Here is a 19,167-nt window from a genome sequence, read left to right on the forward strand (position 1 = left end):
CCCCAATTATAAGTCTAGTGCCAATTCTACCAGCAGAGCTTTAAGCTGATTCGGCAGGAAAGTCAGAGGGACACCACCACTGTAAACACATGATTGGTCAGATTGTAAAAATATTTATTTTATTTATTTATTCATTTGTCCAATACACAAATACATAGGAAGAAAATAGACATGTGATAATATAAAAGAGGGTGAAAGTGAACTTAGAGGAGAGGATATACGAAAGGAAGAGAATATATATAATAGGTGAAAGATAGGAAAGACAATTGGACAGGGGACGAAAGGCACACCAGTGCACTTATGTATGCCCCTTACTGGCCTCTTAGGAACCTGGAGAGGTCAATCGTGGAGAGTCTAAGGGAGAAATGTTGGGGGTTAGGGGTTGACACAATTGAGTCCGGTAATGAATTCCACGCTTCGATAACTCGATTGTTGAAATCATATTTTTTACAGTCAGGTTTGGAGCAGTTCATATTAACTTTGAATCTATTTCGTGCTCTTCTGTTGTTGCAGTTGAAGCTGAAGTAGTCATTGACTGGTAGGACGTTGCAGCATATGATCTTGTGGGCAATACTCAAATCATGTTTTAGGGGCCGTAGTTCAAGGCTTTCGAGGCCCAGGATTGCTAGTCTATTTTCGTAGGATATTCTATTTAGAGTGGAGGACTGAAGGACTCTTCTGGTGAAATATCTTTGGACATTTTCAAGGGTGTTGATGTCTGAGATGTGATGTTGATGTCTGAGATGTTCCAATGCGTCAGAATAGAAGCTTTAGTTCCTAACACCATGGGAAATTTGTCTTTTCTCGTGATCGTAGGTGACCCCTGTGAAATGGTCGGTCGACCCCCAAAGGGGTCCTTTTTTCCCTCGGGTGCCAAAAGCACGTGCACACACACTATCGCACCTGCGCGAGTGTCCACACCCATAACCCAATGCCAGGGAGGGCAAAAATTGCTTCCCCTGCCACCCCCAGAAGCCTTCTGAAGGCTAGTAACAGCCCGTTTCCCAACTTCTGTTGGGCCTGGTAGGCCCGTTTTTCACCCTTCCTAAGCACCAGAGGCTTTCCTGGAGCCTGGGGAGGGCAAAAACGCCCTCTCCCATCCCCTTGGAGGCCTTCTGGAAGCCAGAAATTTCCTCTCAGAGCCTTCATGTGAGCTGAAAATCAGCTGCCCAGTGTGTACATGTGTGCTGGAGCTGAGCTAAGGCAACAGTTCGCGTGCCAGCAGATATGGTTTTGCGTGCCACCTGTGGCACCTGTGCCATAAGTTCGCCATCACTGGACTGAAACATGCATTCACTGGGGCTTTTAAAAGTAGTTTTGTGTTTGAACAATAATTTTGTTTTTTTATGCTAGTGATTATATTTCTTAGATTTATGTTCTGAATCCAAGCAGGAGCTAGATAATTGATCTCCTTCTGAGCTGTCTGCCACACTCTCCTCCTCCCTGTCACTAATGTCTTCTTGGTCAGAGGAGCCTTCATCATCAGATTCCACCAGGGGCAAAACAGGCCTGCAGCATGTGGACGTCTCCCCCACATCCACAGTCCTTGGGGCAGGAGCTGGGCCAGAGCTAACCACAACAGATTTAATTGAATTAATTTAGATATTTTTAAACTGTAATTTAGATTTGTTGTAAATTGTTTCACTTTGTTGTGAGCCGCCCCGAGTCTGCGTAGAGTGGCGGCATACAAATCTAAATAATAAATAAATAAATAAATAAATTGCATCCTGGCGATTTTTAAAATTCTGTTTTTCCATGCTGCCTTTAGATCTGCTAAACAGCATGTGCATTTTCTTAAGTAAATGTATAAATTCATTGCTGGTGCTCATAGGGAAAAAAATTCTAATCTGTGTGTATATCTATATTACTACAGAGTGCAAGTGACAACAGTTATTTGGCAAAGCCCCGCAACCTTTCATTATAATGTGAACCAAGGAGTTAAGATGTTCACACACACCTGGTAGGGTTAAATGACTTCAAAAAGAATGAAGGAATAAGCAGCCTGCTCACAGGAATATAGATTTTTTCCCCTTAGTGTGCTGTTGTGCCTTTAAGGCTCAGGTATACTGTGACATTTTGGGAATTGGGAATTACATTTTTGTCAAAAAAGAAAAGAAAAAACAGCCGGTGCGGAGACAACTCCCAGGCTGATCCTGGCAAACAGTGCAGAAAAATTGTATTTTCTTCCTGAGGCAGGAAGACACACCCAAACTTCCTGCCAGAGTCACTTTCGGAGCTTTCAGGTCTAAAAATGAGCCCCACCTTTGGGGAGATGTCTGTTTGCGTGCCAGGAAAGATCAGTCAGCCAATATGTTAACTGCAAGAGCATATTTTGGTTCCTGGGGCTTCCCTCTCTCTTCCCCTCTGCTGAATCTAAACAGCACTTCCAGTGGAAAGCATTTCTTAATTGACCTATCGTTGAACCGAATGGATAAAACACGTTTCTCAGAATATCCTGCCTTTGTGCATTGTAGTAGATCTCCTGTGGATCATTTTCTATAGAGAGAGCAAAGTTATGGTGGCATTCTAGTTGGGAATCTGAATTAGGAATGGGGAGGCTCAAGTTAAAATCTTTATTTAAACACACAAAATACAAACAATAAAACTCACACAGAAAGAGGGGGAAAAACATTAAAATAAAAGTTGGACAATTTGTGACATGCCTGTAGTACAAGTCTAATGATGCTTATTTACTATTACATGGAGGATTGTATTTACATATATGCAGTGGTACCTCTACTTAAGAACACCTCTACTTAAGAACTTTTCTAGATAAGAACTGTTCTGTTGGGCTCTCTGGTAGACTCCTCCCAAAAATTCACAGGTACAAATTTCAGACACACACATGTTTGAAAATTCAAAACAATGTTCTTTATAATGAAAATTCCCTTAACACCTAAGCCCTCTTTTGGTATAGCAAAGAGCACTTGTCTCCAAACAAACTGGTAATTTGTACAAGTCCCTTATCAGTTCTGTGATACTTAGCTTGCAGCTGTGAGGCAATTCACAGTCCTTCTTTCACAAGGTGAAACACACTTTGCCCTGGTTTAGTTTCAAAGCGGGGGAAAATCAGCACACAAAAGGTCAAAGTCAGTAAAGCAGTCACAAAACACAATGATCAGATAATCCTCCACAATGGCCAAACCCACAGGCTGCTATTTATAGCAGCCTCACTAATTACCACAGCCCCACCCAACCACAGGTGGCCTCATTTTCTTTGATAATAATCTCTCAGTTGTTGTTGCCTATGCATCGCTCTCCGCATGCGTGGCTGTATCATTAACTCTTGTTCTGAATCCAAGGAGGAGCTAGATAATTGATCTCCTTCTGAGCTGTCTGCCACACTCTCCTCCTCCCTGTCACTCATGTCTTCTTGGTCAGAGGAGCCTTCATCAGCAGATTCCACCGGGGGGCAAAACAGGCCTGCAGCATGTGGATGTCTCCCCCACATCCACAGTTCTTGGGGCAGAAGCTGGGCCAGAGCTAACCACAACAAGAACCAGGTGTTCAAGATTTTTTTTGCCTCTTCCTAAGAACCATTTTCTACTTAAGAACCTGAACATGGAAAAATTTCCCAGGAAATTTGAGAGCGGCACAAAGGCCTGGCCAATTTTCTGCCATTTCCCCTTTAATCCCAGCCAACTCGGGCTTTTCTGGGCTGCCAGAGGAGCCTTTCGGTGGCACTTAAGGAGGCTTTGGCAGTCCAGAATGAACAGAGCGTTTTTCTTTCTCTGGGCACTTGGAGAGGGAATAAACCTCTGCCAGCGCCCAGAGAAAAGAAATGCTCCCTTCACTCTGGGCAGTGACTGTCCTCCTCCTCTGCTTCCTCCTCTTCTTCCCACCCAAATTCCAAGTTTTCATTTCTTTCCAAATGGGTTCGCACGCATTATTTGCTTTTACATTGATTCCCAAGGGAAAATTGCTTATACTTACAAACTTTTCTACTTAAGAACCTGGTCACAGAACGAATTAAGTTCGTAAGTAGAGGTACCACTGTACATCAAGTTTTTGCAAAGATCTTATTCTGGTATACCTTTTGTGACCGATTCCCTGACATTTACTTCCCATATTATGTAACATTTATTAACTCTTTGATTTTACTTTTTTTACTTTTTTCCATCCAGTGATAAAACCTACTCCAACCGTTAGTGTACTCTTGCTCATCTATATTTTTTATTTCTTTAGTTAAACTATCCATTTCTGCACACATTGTGATTTTTTCAATTATATCTTCCTCAATAGCCAAATTTCAGTTTTTCCAATGTTGTGCAAGTGGGGAGGTTCAAGTTAAAATCTTGATTTATACACAATGCTCCTGGGTGGCTCTGAACAAGCACCAGCTCTCCGCTCAGCAGAGCTCATAGGATCGCTGAAAGCAGGCGGGGGTTGTCACTTCTGCTACTATCAGTGCACTGTGTGCACAGCTGCAGCATGTGATTGCATGTATCTGAGTGAGATTTTTCTTCTGCGCATGCGCAAGAAGCAAAATCTCACGAGGGGACATGGGCACAGTGCATTAAATGAAGCAAAAAGTTGCCAAAATCTCACACATGTGCGTGTCCCCTCCTGCACATGTGCAGAAGCAAAATCTGATTTGGACATGTGCGCACGCCGGAGATGTGGAACTCTACATGCAGAACAATTTTCGTTACTGGTACGATGGTGTTAACCATACCGATAGGAGCCTGCTACTGGTTGCAAGGATAAAATGAAGAGGAGAACCCATGCCTTGAGTTCTGAGGTATAACTGGGATCCATGAATAAGTGAGACTGCCTAAGACAGTGATGGTGAACCTATGGCACGGGTGCCACAGATGGCACGCAGAGCCATATCTGCTGGCATGCAAGCCATTGCCCTAGCTCAGCTCCAATTGCATGTGTGTGCTGGCTAGCTGATTTCTGGCTCACACAGAGGCTCTGGGCGGGTGTTTTTGGCTTCCAGAGAGCCTCCAAGCCTGATGAGGGTGAAACATGAGCCTACTGGGCCCACCAGAAGTTGGGAAACAGGCTGTTTCTGGCTCTAGATGGCCTCTGGAGGGATGGGGAAAACTGTTTTCGCCCTCCCCAGGCATTGCATTAATGGCGTGGGCAGTCATGCATACGTTATAGCGTGTGCACAAGCTCTTTCGGCACCTGAGGAAAAAAAAGTTCACCATCACTGGCCTAAAATATTGTCCTGCAACAAATCCCCCTTGTTATTGCCCATTTATTATGTGAAGAACAAAAATGGAAGCCGTTCATAATGCTTACATAAATCATACTTACTGACAATTCAGACATCTACAGAGATTCTAAGTCATCCAGATCACAGTTGTCCCAAAGGTGCTTTTTGAAAGAAGCATCTGGACTTTCTGGTTTTTCTTTGAAGACGTTTCGCTTCTCCTCCAAGAAGCTTCTTCAGCTCTATCTGGATGGTGGGGAATGGAAGGATTTAAACTCCGTGTAGACAGCTGGTCATTAGTGCACTGGTACTGGGTGATATTTATTTAATTAATTAATTAATTAATTAGTTTAGTTTAGTTTAGTTTAATCAGATTTGTATGCCGCCCCTCTCCGCAGACTCGGGGCGGCTCACAGCAACAGCAATACAAGACAAATCCAATATTAAATTAATTTTAAGAACACCACAAGTTAAAAACCAATCATACACACTAGCATACCATACACAAATTTTATAAGCCTAGGGGGAAGGAACATGTCAATTCCCCCATGCCTGACGACAGAGGTGGGCTTTAAGGAGCTTACGAAAGGCTAGGAGGGTGGGGGCAACTCTGATATCTGGGGGGAGTTGATTCCAAAGGGTCGGGGCCGCCACAGAGAAGGCTCTTCCCCTGGGTCCCGCCAAACGACATTGTTTAGTTGACGGGACCCGGAGAAGACCCACTCTGTGGGACCTAACTGGTCGCTGGGATTCGTGCGGCAGAAGGCGGTCCCGGAGATATTCTGGTCCGGTGCCATGAAGGGCTTTATAGGTCATAACCAACACTTTGAATTGTGACCAGAAACTGATCGGCAACCAATGCAGACTGCGGAGTGTTGGTGTAACATGGGCAAATTTAGGAAAGCCCATGATAGCTCTCGCAGCTGCATTCTGCACCATCTGAAGTTTCCGAACACTTTTCAAAGGTAGCCCCATGTAGAGAGCGTTACAGTAGTCGAGCCTCGAGGTGATGAGGGCATGAGTGACTGTGAGCAGTGACTCCCGGTCCAAATAGGGCCGCAACTGGTGCACCAGACGAACCTGGGCAAACGCCCCCCTCGCCACAGCTGAAAGATGTTTCTCTAATGTGAGCTGTGGATCGAGGAGGACGCCCAAGTTGCGGACCCTCTCTGAGGGGGTTAGTGACTCCCCCCCCAGGGTGATGGATGGACAGATGGAATTGTCCTTGGGAGGCAAAACCCACAGCCACTCCGTCTTATCCGGGTTGAGTTTGAGTCTGTTGACACCCATCCAGACCCCAACAGCCTCCAAGCACCGGCACATCACTTCCACTGCTTCGCCGACTGGACAAGGGGTGGAGATGTAAAGGTGGGTATCATCTGCATACTGATGATACCTCACCCCATGCCCTTGGATGATCTCACCCAGCGGTTTCATGTAGATATTAAATAGTAGGGGGGAGAGGACCGACCCCTGAGGCACCCCACAAGGGAGTAACCTAGAGGTCGACCTCTGACCCCCCACTAACACCGACTGCGACCGGCCACAGAGGTAGGAAGAGAACCACTGAAGGACAGTGCCTCCCACTCCCAACCCCTCCAGCCGGTGCAGAAGGATACCATGGTCGATGGTATCGAAAGCCGCTGAGAGGTCAAGAAGCACCAGGACAGAGGATAAACCCCTGTCCCGGGCCCGCCAGAGATCATCCATCAGCGCGACCAAAGCATTTTCCGTGCTGTAGCCGGGCCTGAATCCTGACTGCTGAGGACCTAGATAATCGGCTTCTTCCAAGGACCGCTGGAGCTGGAGCGCCACCACCTTCTCAACAACCTTCCCCATAAAGGGAAGGTTGGAGACTGGTCGATAGTTGTTGAGAATGGCTGGGTCCAGGGAAGGCTTCTTGAGGAGGGGGCGCACAAGTGCCTCCTTGTAGGGATCCGGGAAGGACCCCCTCCCCAAAGAAGCGTTGACAATCTCCTGGACCCAGCTCCGTGTCACCTCCCTGCTGGCCAAAACCAGCCAGGAGGGACACGGATCCAGTAAACAGGTGGCGGAACTCACAGCTCCAATGGCCTTGTCCACTTCATCAGGTGTCACCAGATCAAACTCTTCCCAGACAGGTGGACAAGTACGTGCCCCAGTCACCTCAACTGACTCGTTGTCAGTCGACTCTGTATTCCAATTGGAGTCGAGGTCCGCTCGGATCCGAGCGATTTTATCAGCGAAAAACGTGTTAAAATCCTCGGCGCTACTCTGCAAGGGCTCCCCAACTCCCCCCTGATTAAGAAGGGAGCGGGTCACCCTAAACAGAGCGGCCGGGCGGGATTCCGCTGATGCAATCAAGGCGGAATGATACGCGCATCTTGCCGCCTTGAGCGCCACTTTGTAAGTCTTAACATGTGCTCTTACAAGTGTTCGATCGCATTCGGACTTACTCTTCCTCCATCGCTTCTCTAGACGTCTCTTCTGGCGTTTCAACTCCCGGAGCTCCTCGTTGAACCATGGAGCTCTACGGGGTCTAGTGCCGCGGAGAGGTCGCAACGGCGCAATTCGGTCAAGAGCCTCCGCTGCAGCCTTGTTCCAGGCCTCAGCCAGAGACTCTGCCGAACTGTGTACGAGTGTATCGGGAATAACCCCAAGCGCCTTCTGAAAGCCCTCTGGATCCATCAGGCGTCTGGGGCGGAACAGCTTAATCGGTTCCGCCTCCCTGCGGGGAAGGATTGGAGCCAGGAAGTCAAGCCGCAGTAGAAAATGGTCTGACCATGACACAGGCAACACTTCTAAGCCCCTTAGTCTCAGACCATTACTCAGTTGCTCAGAGAGGAATACCATGTCGGGTGCATGCCCCCCCTCATGATTCGGACCCTGTACTACTTGGGTCAGGTCCATGGCTGTCATGGTGGCCATGAACTCCTGTGCCAGTCCAGAGGTTTCACCGAGCGACGGCAGGTTAAAGTCCCCCAAGACAATAAGTCTGGGGAACCCCACCGCCAACCCGGCTACCTCCTCGAGTAGCACAGGCAGGGCTTGTGACACGCAGCTGGGAGGCAGGTACGTGAGAAATAAGCCCACCTGGACCCCTAAGTCCAACTTCACCAGGAGGGACTCGCAGCCCGCAATCTCTGGAGCAACGAGTCTACGCAAGCCAAGGCTCTCCCTGGCTATAATAGCCACTCCTCCCCCCCTTCCCTGGGGTCGAGGCTGATGCCATATCTGAAACCCGGCTGGGCAAATTTCAGAGAGAGGGACTCCTCCCTCTGGGCCCAGCCAGGTTTCAGTAACACATGCCAGGTCGGCCTCCTCATCCAGGATCAGATCCCGGATGAGGAGAGCTTTATTTACCACCGACCTGGCATTGAGTAGCAGCAGCTTGAGCCCAGGGCCAGAATTACACTCATCACCAGCACCCAGAATTGGGTTCACAGAGCCGGAACAAGGGATCGTTATTACGCAACGATCTCTTGTTCCCCTGGAACGGCTAGCTCTGTGTCCCCCGCCATATCTGCCTCTCCCCAGCAGGACTGGAATATTCCGACCCTCTACCACCTCAGACATCGGTGCCCCCTCCCCTCCTGCCTCTCCTGTGTCAGGTAGGCTAATCAAATCATTCATACCATTTATTTCATCCATACCAAAGTTCCACCCAGCCCACCCATAACAATCATTCATTTCATACATGTCATCATACCCACCCCAATAATTCATTAGTTTAAAACCCCTTCTAAAAAATTAGCTAAAATATTAATTATTAAAAATTCAATATAGATTCAATTAAAAAACAATATAAAAATCAATTACACTAAAATAGGATACTAATTAACACTCCGTTATTCTCAAGATCTTAATAGAATAACATATAATTATTAAAAATCGTTAAAGTTATAAAGTGCTAAAGTTGTAGAGTGCAAAAAATATAGGAAATAATTAAGATGATATTCCATCAGGTCAACAACACAGCACTAGTTCTAAAGAGTGAGTTCTGGAGAGAAAAGTTCAATGACCAAGGAGAAGTCCAAGTATATTGTTTTCTAGGATCTTGGGATCTTTGGTGCCAGCCACTGCCACTGGCTGGCACTCTCAGTTCTTTCTGTGGATCCACAATCACTTTTCCTCCTCTGCTCCCAGTCTCCAGTCCCTCTACAGTCTTACATGGTTTTAGTACAGACTCCATGTGGGCTCAGTAAGATGAGTTTCAATCTCTGGCTCCGACTCGGTCTCCTCCTTCCTTGTAAGTCCACCTATTCCGATGGCCCCTCCGATGCCAGGCGCCCCCACCATCTGGCGCCACGGCTTCTCAGGACCATCCAGTTCAATGGGGAGGATCCGGCTGGCTTGCTCAGTTCCGATAATATTACAACCACTTAAAGTAGCAGCAGCAGCAAGCAGATGACTCAGCAAAAGGAAAAGAAACAGCGAACAACAGCCGATGGTAAGCAGGAAGTAGACAGGCAAAGCGGCAGCCGGCTCCAGTTCTCATCAGGGGGCCGCCATTATCCGAGCCCCAGCTGATTGCCTGGTGATATCTCCCTTGCGAAAAGAAAGCAGCCTGCAAAACGCTGCGGAGCAAGGGGGGGGGCATCAGAATCTCCCCAGATTATATAAGGGAGTGTCTTCCTCTGGGGCTCTGTCTTCTCACTGCTCTCTGTCCCTCCGAAATGAATAAGCAGCAAACGGAGGCAACAGACTGTGTGTCTCGAAGCCGCAGATGACAGGCGGCTCAGTCACGTCACAACGCCGCAGTCGCCATTTTCGGAGCCCAGCTGATCAAACTGCCGGGCCTGGGGTAAAAGAGGGGCGGAAAACAGCGCGGGGGGAGCAGGGGGCGAGCGTCCTCCTCGGCAGCAAATGCTCACCTCTCCAAAACTGCAAGTCCTGTATAGCATTAACCAGGGGTTCCTATATTATTTGATGTTATCTACCGTAGCCAGCGGAGCAGCAGTCCCACCCCTCCTCTCTGCTCCCCAACCGGAACCGGAATCAATTAATTAATTAGTTTAATCTATGTGGCACCCAACTCCCTTAGATTCTGGGCGGCTCACAGCAAAGAGAGCAACATAAAAAGAGCAATTTAAAAAGATAATTTAAACCCATATTTAACCAGTCATATCTCTCATGGCTGGATCTAGATGATACCTCATTTGACCAATGGCCCCAGGCCCACTGAATAAGCCAGGCCTTTACAGCTTTCCGGAAGGCCAGTAGGGTGGAGACAGTGCAGATCTCAGGAGATAGCTGGTTCCAGAAAGCTGGATCTACCACAGAAAAGGCCCTCCCCCATGACCCCAACACTCTTTAGCTGACAGGACCCGGAGAAGGCCAACTTTGCGGGCCCTTACTGGTCGCTGGGAGCTATGTGGTAGAAGCCAGTCCCAAAGATATTGCCCCCGCCAGAGGGTGATTTTGTTTTTCAGGGGGGTGATGGAATGAAAAAGTGTGACTTGGGGACGAGGGAACGAAAAGGGGGAGATAGGATTGTGTTACCACTATGTTGGGGCCCTGCACAAGCACTATCATGCAATCAATTCATTTCACTTTCTTTCATTTGAATTTTGTTTTCAGTGGTCATTTTATTTAAGTGTCTTGAATAAATAAGATCATAATGAAATACATGTATCACAAAATTTGGGAATAAAGTGAAGGGTGGCACTAAAAGTTTTCATAAGGGAAAAAGACTGGAAATGAATTATTTGTATCGATATGTCCTGATGACAATTTTAAAGAAAACTAAATAAAGTGTTTGCTTAAATTAAAGAATTATTTCCTATGTTGTGATTGAGAAGTTAAGTTGGGGGGGGAGGCGATGACAACCTCCTCATGGGCTCAAGGGGGCAATTTGTTCAAAAAGGTTAAGAACCACTGCTTTAGTGGAGAGGGATATGACATCATCTATCTCCAATCTACAAGAACAGTCCTTTCAAGAGTTTCAAGAAAGCACCACACCCATTTGCACCACTCAGATGACCCTGAGGACACAGATAAACCTCCAAGTGACCTTAATGACCTGTTGAAAGAATGCAAATTCTCCAGCTGTCAGCAAGGAGTATAAATCCTTCTATTCCCCAGCAGCTGGAAAAGGGGTTTTGGATAAGAAGTGAAACCAGGGGTATGTCCTAACTTAACTCACTGCCAGTTTGCTTCCTCCTATGCCGGGTGGCTTCACCTTATGGCCACAGGTATGTGCTGAAAATTTTTTAAAATCCCCCCCCCAAAAAAGCAAAAAACAAGATGGCGATGAATTTGTAGTGCCAGAAACCCAAGGGGAAAATTAGAAAGAAAGAAAGAAGGAAGGAAGGAAGGAAGGAAGGATGGGAGGAAGGAAGGAAGGAAAGAAAGAAGGAAGGAAGGAAGGAAGGAAAGAAGGAAAGAAAGAAGGAAGGAAAGAAGGAAGGAAGGAAGGATGGATGGAAGGAAGGATGGGAGGAAGGAAGGAAGGAAGGAAAGAAGGAAAGAAAGAAAGAAGGAAGGAAGGAAAGAAAGAAAGAAGGAAAGAAAGAAAGAGAAAAGAAAGAAAGAGAATGAAAGAGAAATAAAAAGAGAGAGGGGGAATGAAAGAAATGGAAGGAGGGAAGGAAGGAGAGAAAGAAAGAAAAAGAAAAAAAGCAAGAGAAAGAAAAAAAGAATGAAAGAGAAAGAGAGAAAGAAAGAAAAAGAAATGAAAGAAGGAAGGAAAGAAGGAAAGAAGGAACAAAGGAATGAAGGAAGATAGATAGATATTATTAATTTATTTATTAGACTTGTATGCCCCCCTTCTCTGAGAACTCGGATAGATGATAGATAGATAGATAGATAGATAGATAGATAGATAGATAGATAGATAGATAGATAGATGGATAGAGATATATAGATAGATAGATAGATAGATAGATAGATAGATAGATAGATAGATAGATAGATAGATAGATAGATAGATAGATGATAGATAGATGGTGACATCCGCAGACTGGTACCAACAGAACCAGTTCCGTGATATGATCATACATCGATAGTAGCTTGCTACCAGTTTGGCCGAACCAGTCAAACCAGGAGGACCCCACCTCTGAGCGAAACCTCTTCCAAAAAAACCTAGAAAGTCCAGAAAAAACACCTTTGGGACAACAATCCAAACCTTTCACTTTGTCAGTGTTGAACACTGCAACATGGTGACTGCAAATGCATTTCCCTTTAGTGCTTCTCACCTTCCCCTCACTATTCTCACAGTGCCTCCAAATCAATCCTATGGGGCACATGGAGACACCACACCTTTAGGGCAGCTGCTCCGCTTTATCTAGGAAAAGATATATGTTGGCTGGGTAACAGGCAGTGATGGGCTCCTATGAGAACGGTCAGGAACCCAGTTCTGGTAGCAAAATTTGGAGCTCCAGCCCAGAGCACCCAATTTGCACTGAAAGATGTTGGGGGGAAAAATGCATAAGCCACACCCACAGTGTGGTAGTAAAAATTTTGGTAGCCCATCACTGGTAACAGGTGTATATTTATGATCCAGCAGGACTTTATTTGGAATCCAATCAAAAGTACCGCATAGCTCTGCTCAATAAATGAGCCACAAGCAAGTGATAAGACATGTTTGCTGATAAATCAAGAGTTGTTATTATATCACAGCATCACTTCACAGTCAAATGTGCTATTTTGGAGCGTCTCATATCTCCAGCTCTGTTGGGAACTGACATACCATGGTTTAAATCTCGCCTGACCTTCTGACCCATTCTGTTCGAAGCTTTGGACTAAAAATTGTTCCTCTTGTTGATCTTCCTCACTCGAAGTTGTCATTTCAAGAGAAAGGTGAGAGCCAGAAAAAGCTGTTTTCCCAGATTTTGTTCTCATCTCAGTTTCCCCATCAGGAAATGAAAGGGAGGTGTGATTCACAGAACCCGCTGCTAGAGGTCACAGCTTTGGAAGCTGTCATATGGCTCTTGATATGGCTCAGCTTCAACAAGTAAGTTTTTGAAAGGCCAAATTCTGATTCCAAAGGTCTAATAGATGCCTTCATCATTACCTAATAACAACGGTTCATGAGAAAAGCAGGGCAGGTTGCAAATGATGACCATGGAACACTTCAACTGGTTATAAGTGTTATTTGCTCAGGAAATTTAATTGGTGGCTGAGACAGCCAGAACTCTGAGGACTGGTCATAACCAGGGGTGGGCAGCAGGCAGGACGGGGTGGAACACAGTTCCATTGGAGGAAATGAAGCTATGTGCACAGCTCCAGCTGACCGGTGGCAGTCTCACTTCCTGGTTTACTGGTCTCGGCTTGGCTCTCCCTTTTTTCCCTACTGCTGCTGCTGTGCGCTCCTCACTTTTTTCCTCTTTCCTCCTTCCTGGCCTTGGATGAACTTCTCTGTCTCCTGCCCAGCTCACCTCCAACCTTCCAGCCTCACACGGCCACTTCCTGAGGCCAAGGAGGAGAGAGGAAAAAAGCGGGAAATACGAAGCAAATTGTCACCCCAGCTCGTTCCTACTGCTTGCAAATTTCTCCCTAGGTCTCAGTTTCAAATACACAACATATTGTTCTGGATTTTAATTTAATTTAACCTAATATAAATTATTGATTGATTGATTGATTAAAGGGCATGAATAAGCGCACCAACTTGCCTACCATCCCTGTCCTTTATTCGTATCGATTTCAGGTATGAATAACCATGTTTATACCTATATCTGTTATCCTACCTATGCTTAAATGAATGCATGAATGCACGCATGCATGCATGCATGAATGAATGAATAAATACATAAATAAATTTGTGGCTTTAATCAAGGTTTTCCTATGAAGCTTTTTAAGACAATAAAGAAAAAGTGTAGAATAAGTTACCTGTACGATTTGCAGTGTTGCTATTACTATAGAAATAAGAAGGCAAAACTAATCAGGTTACAACACCTTTTGATCAATATATCCCAAGCACAGCTAAAAGGATAGATTGCAGCATTTTTATAAAATTATCCTTGGTTTAATAAATGCATTTTGTCTGTGAGTTTCAGGTGCCTATTTCAGCATTGTAGCAAAAGAGCTCTAGTTCCTTGTTCAGGTGCCTTTCGTAGAGACCTTACTCAGGGTGACTTCAGCTGCCTCATACACCATGAGAGTCAAACTAATATATTACGTTCTGTTACCTGTTTAACATTTCCCAGTCTCTTTTGTGACTTCAGTTTTAATTTTCAGCTGACTGACTGCAACAAACAGATTTGGTTAGTTTACTTTTGATATTATACAGCTGTCTCAAGCATAAATGTCAAGCAAAACCTGTTCTCTGGTCAGCCATCCACAGCGTAAAGCTGCAAAAAGGAAAATTATATCCTCTGGCTTCGGAAACTGTTATCTATCTTAAAATGTCAGAGGGCCCCCTGCTGCTTAATAATATAGAACTTGCACACCGTTCAAGTGAAGAATATGGGAAGAAAGGTGATCCAATTCCTGAATGCCAGTACAAATAGTCCTCAACTTACAACAGTTCACAATTATCCGTACTGGTAGGAACCCACTACTGCCTAACTTCATTTAATTTTCATTCAGATGTTTCACAACTGATTCATAGTTGTGACGGTTGACGTGTCCCAGGGAACAGTGTCACTCATTTAAGAACTGCAGTGATTCACTCAACAAAGTAAAGTTGTAAAATGGGGCAAAACCCACTTAACGAACTTCTCAGTTAACAACATAAATTTTGGACTGAGCTGTGGGGCGTGAGTTAAGATCAGGGTGGCACTTTAGCACTAAGGATTAGTTCACTTTTTTATGAATGCATCGCTCCAGTAAATGGGAGGAAAGGACTATGAGCATATCACTTAGGAAATCACTGTTATTTTTAAGGTTTGCATGAACTTAAATCTTGTTAACTGTTTTGTAACATTGGGCTTGTTTTTTAAATAAATGAATACCTTATTAAAGCCAAGGACTGTGAATTTAGAATAACCAAAATGCATTAAGGTGGCATTAATAAGCCAAGCATAATGCATACATATTACATAACATTTAAGAACATAGAACATAAAAGCAATAGAAGATTTCCAATGGCTTATGAACTAGCTCTGTGTCACTTTTATTGACAAGGATTTATGTTGTCTGGTGGTGAGTCTAATAAGCTGTTGCATAGATCAGTTTTATCTGAAAGCTGCAGCAGGTCTCCTGGTCAATTAAAAGGGTGAACAGAAATTCATGTGGATGACCTAAAAAGGTGAACCTTTTTTCCCTCGGGTGCTGAAAGCAAGTGCATGGTTCACGGTATGCAATATGGCACAGGTGCAAGTAGTTCTGCATTTATGACTGTAATTGAGCCCACAATGAGTTTTGTTAAGTGGTGGACATACACTGAGATTCAGTTTTATGACTTTTTTTTTGGCAGTAGTCATTATTAAGCAAACATAACATAAAGTAAATATGAAGATAAGATTCATATTATGAATGTAGGAGAGAAAACATTTACGATTTCACTACTGTAGGCAGTGGTGTGATGAATTAAAGGGAAAAATAGAATTATTTCAAAGGCATAGAAAATAAAATACCCTATATGGGTACCATGAATCCCTAACCTGTAAATAGAAGATCTAAGAAAAAGTCTTAGATCTTAGATTTTTGGTGTATAAGACGCACCTTTTTCCTCCCTAAAAGAGGCTGATAATTAGGTTGCATCTTATACTCTGAATGTAGCTTTCCCCACCCACCCCAGCCCTAACTAGCTGCTAATGATCTTCCCAGCTCTTACTTTGCAGGTTCTTTCACTGTTTCTCTCTGCAAATAATGTTTACCAAGTCCTAAGTCTTTGCAGGGGGTTTTTTTCCCATTGGTCTAACTTGCTCCAAAAGTTTCTTTCCAGCCCTAACCAGGTGCTAATGATGTTCCCAGCTCTTACCGGTTTACACGTTCATTGTTACTCTCTGCAAAGAAGAATATTTTCCAAGCACTAAGTCTTTGCAAAGTTTTTTCCATTGCTCAACTTGTTCCTAATGTTTCTTTCCAGGTACTAATGATGTTCCCAGCTCTTACTGGCTTGCAAGCTCTTTCATTTTTACTCTCTCAGAATAACGGGGTGTTTTTAAGCCTTAACCAGGGGATAAAATAATGTGCTGAAGCTGACCAGACTAAGGATGCTAGCCAGATGAATACCTGGTAAGCAGATCCTTTTCCCTATTTTCCTCCCCCAAAACAAAGGTGCATCTTATACTCTGAAAAATACGGCAGCTATTTCGGCTGGTGTTTTAAAACGACACATTCTTGGTTTTGTGAAGAGCTCCGGACTCATGAACATCTTTGTTTCTGAATATTATTCCAGCTGGGTAATAAGTATTGTGCTTATCTCCTTCTGGGACTCTAGCCAGCTGATAAGGCTCTTTAATCATTTCAGCAAAGCCGTTAAGGACTTTAGTTTCAGTTTGAAAAGATTTTAACTGTAGATATTCCTTGTACTTAGTAAATCTTTTATTATTTAAACCTGGTGGTCTGCATCTGATTGGTGACCCTAGCCTTCCCAACTATCAGCCCCACATCCGGTGCCCAACGCCCATGGACAGACCCCCATCATGCTGCTTACCTGGGTGTACCGCCTTGCTGCCTCTTGGGATTACAATGGCAGGGAGGACTGCAAGGATTGTCACTTCTAAGTGATACAGTCACTTGATTTATATTTAATGATTCCATCACTTAACAATGGCAGTCCTGGTCCCAACTGCGGTCTTAACCCAAAGACTACTTACAATATCTTGGATAGGAAACTGAGGCCGTCTGGAATTATTGAACGCATATATTAATGAAGAAAATGCAAACATCACCATTGTGTCTTGTCAATCAGCATTTTTTTATTTGAAAGAATAACACTGTTCATGGTATAGTTTATACATGAAAAGCAAAAGGACTGCCTTCATTTCACATGGTCCAATACTGAAGTGGCACATCTGAAGCAGCACAAGAAGGTTTATATACAGATTTATGTAGAGAAAACAGAATTCTGGGTAATTCAAATGAAACAACAATGAACCAGCTAGACAACATTTTACACCCCAACTGGAGGAAGTGGCACATAAATGCATAGAGAGAAAAATAATTGAAATGTGTTTGTGTATGTAACTATGTGTCACTGTAATTCCTAAGCACTCACAAACACACACAAAAATCTGTCATTATTTAGTCCTCACTGAGGGCAGAATATACACAAATGATGTTCAAAGAACACAAGGTAGATGAAAATAAAACTACACGATGTATGTTGCTTATTACTATTAGTAAATATATAGAATAAAGGGCTCATGACATTTTAAAATTATACTTCTTGTGCCTAGATTTTACACAAAGTAAAACAGTTGAATGTTGTTGTTAAAATGTTTTCTCCAAGTATGATTGACTTCTGCTGGCATTGTGCTTTTAATATTTAAGCTTTCTAAGCAAGCACATAGGCTACCCTCCAAAGTTAATCTTTCCTGCTTTAACTTTTGGATGCTATTAAAAAGCCTTTAAGTAACCTGGGTATTGATCAGCTCCTGAATTAACAATCTAAAATGGGGCTGGCAGACTAAAAAGTTTATTATTGTTGTTTTAACTAGAACCCCAGATTCACCAACCCGAGCCAGAGCTAATACATTTAGAATTTAAAACAACAGCAACTCGAAGGAGCCTCTGAGCATGCTAAGCAAAATAATTTGTTCTGAGCGCTAGCAATCGGCAGCTCCCTTTCTTTTTAAAATGACACCTGGATGCCCTCAATTCTCTTCAGGTCACCAACTTTTAGGCAGAATTTTGTTGTCGTTATTAGTGTTAAACAATTGTGAATTAAAACACAACTGTCCACATAACACACAAAATATCTACCAATAGATTCCTAGATACCTTCCGCCGCACCTGGAATATAGCAAATACAGTGCGGTGGTGGCTGATGTGTAAAGCAACTGGAATATACATTTCACAGTTTCTCCAGCACTTCATTTCTGAGCTAAGACAACACGAAAAAGCCAGTTAGCAATAATTAGGCCTGCATGGACCACACTGTTTGGATAGGGAAAGATGGAATGGCCAGGAACGTGGGTTTTTTCCCCCTTTCGCCTCTTCTTTGTAGAAAGAGAAGCAAATAGTGACAGAATGGCGATATACTTTATCTTCCCCAATCATTCAGCTACTTTCTTTCCACAGTATTAAGACTGAGTTGCACCATTAACTGCCACACTCTCACCCCAACACTGCATAGACATCTTTGTAGCAACCAAAGGAATGACCTGGGCCACCCACGGGTCTGGCTGCAATGCCTTAAGAAAATATCACACACCACCACTCTGCAGCAGGGCGACACAAAAATCAAATATTATCTGCGGGGCCGATGCAGTTTGTAGTTGTGATGTGGAATAAGCAGCCATTTCATTTATTGATTTCTGAATTTTTTTCAAAAGCAGTGGTACCAACAAATTACTTTTTTTTTTTTAATATTTAGGAGAAACAGTAATTTTGATAGGATGGCTAGGCTACCCTAATGAGGCAAAGGAACAAGAATTTCCACATAATTGATGGGGAAGAAGCCAGACTGCCCATGAATCATGCCTTCGTACCAATTATCATCAATCTGGTTAGTGAGGGTGATGATGTCGCCTTCTTTAAAACCGAGCTCCCCTTCATTTTCAGGGTCAAAGTCATACAGAGCTCGACAACATGGCTGATCCATAGCCACACCACCTACGTAGAAAGGAAATAAAGATAAGAGAGAGAGATGTGGGGCTTACTAAAGGCAGCTACAAGACACAGCACTGCATAGTGAATGGAAATTAAATACAACAGCAAACCGAGTAAGCATGATTACATACCTATGACTATGGAATATTAAATGCCTGGTTTATACTAACATCAAGACCAGGACCATAACTCTTTGAGTTATTTTATGAATCTGTTATTAAAATAATTTTAAGCCCTGAATCTATGCTGGCTAAAAAAAAAACCTTTCTTTTTTGAATTGGTTTATACCTTTCACTTTGTTTGTAAATCACTTTGTTGTAAATTATTACAATACTTAAAATGATATATTTTATATTGTGTTGTAT

At 43.8% G+C, this 19,167-nt stretch overlaps 1 protein-coding gene across 1 annotated transcript in view; it reads right to left on the minus strand.

Annotated features, from left to right (window-relative positions):
* Positions 1–16,927: 16,927 nt before the first annotated feature.
* Positions 16,928–19,167, minus strand: part of SH3GL2 (SH3 domain containing GRB2 like 2, endophilin A1) — a 128,322-nt gene continuing 126,082 nt past the window's right edge. Inside the window, exon 9 of the mRNA XM_070742530.1 lies at positions 16,928–18,805. Coding sequence (XP_070598631.1) covers positions 18,603–18,805 — 203 coding nt within the window. The 3' untranslated portion in view covers positions 16,928–18,602. The remainder of the gene's footprint in view (positions 18,806–19,167) is intronic.

Source organism: Erythrolamprus reginae, chromosome 2 (genome assembly GCF_031021105.1).
Source record: "Erythrolamprus reginae isolate rEryReg1 chromosome 2, rEryReg1.hap1, whole genome shotgun sequence".
Taxonomy (NCBI): Eukaryota; Metazoa; Chordata; class Lepidosauria; order Squamata; family Dipsadidae; genus Erythrolamprus; species Erythrolamprus reginae.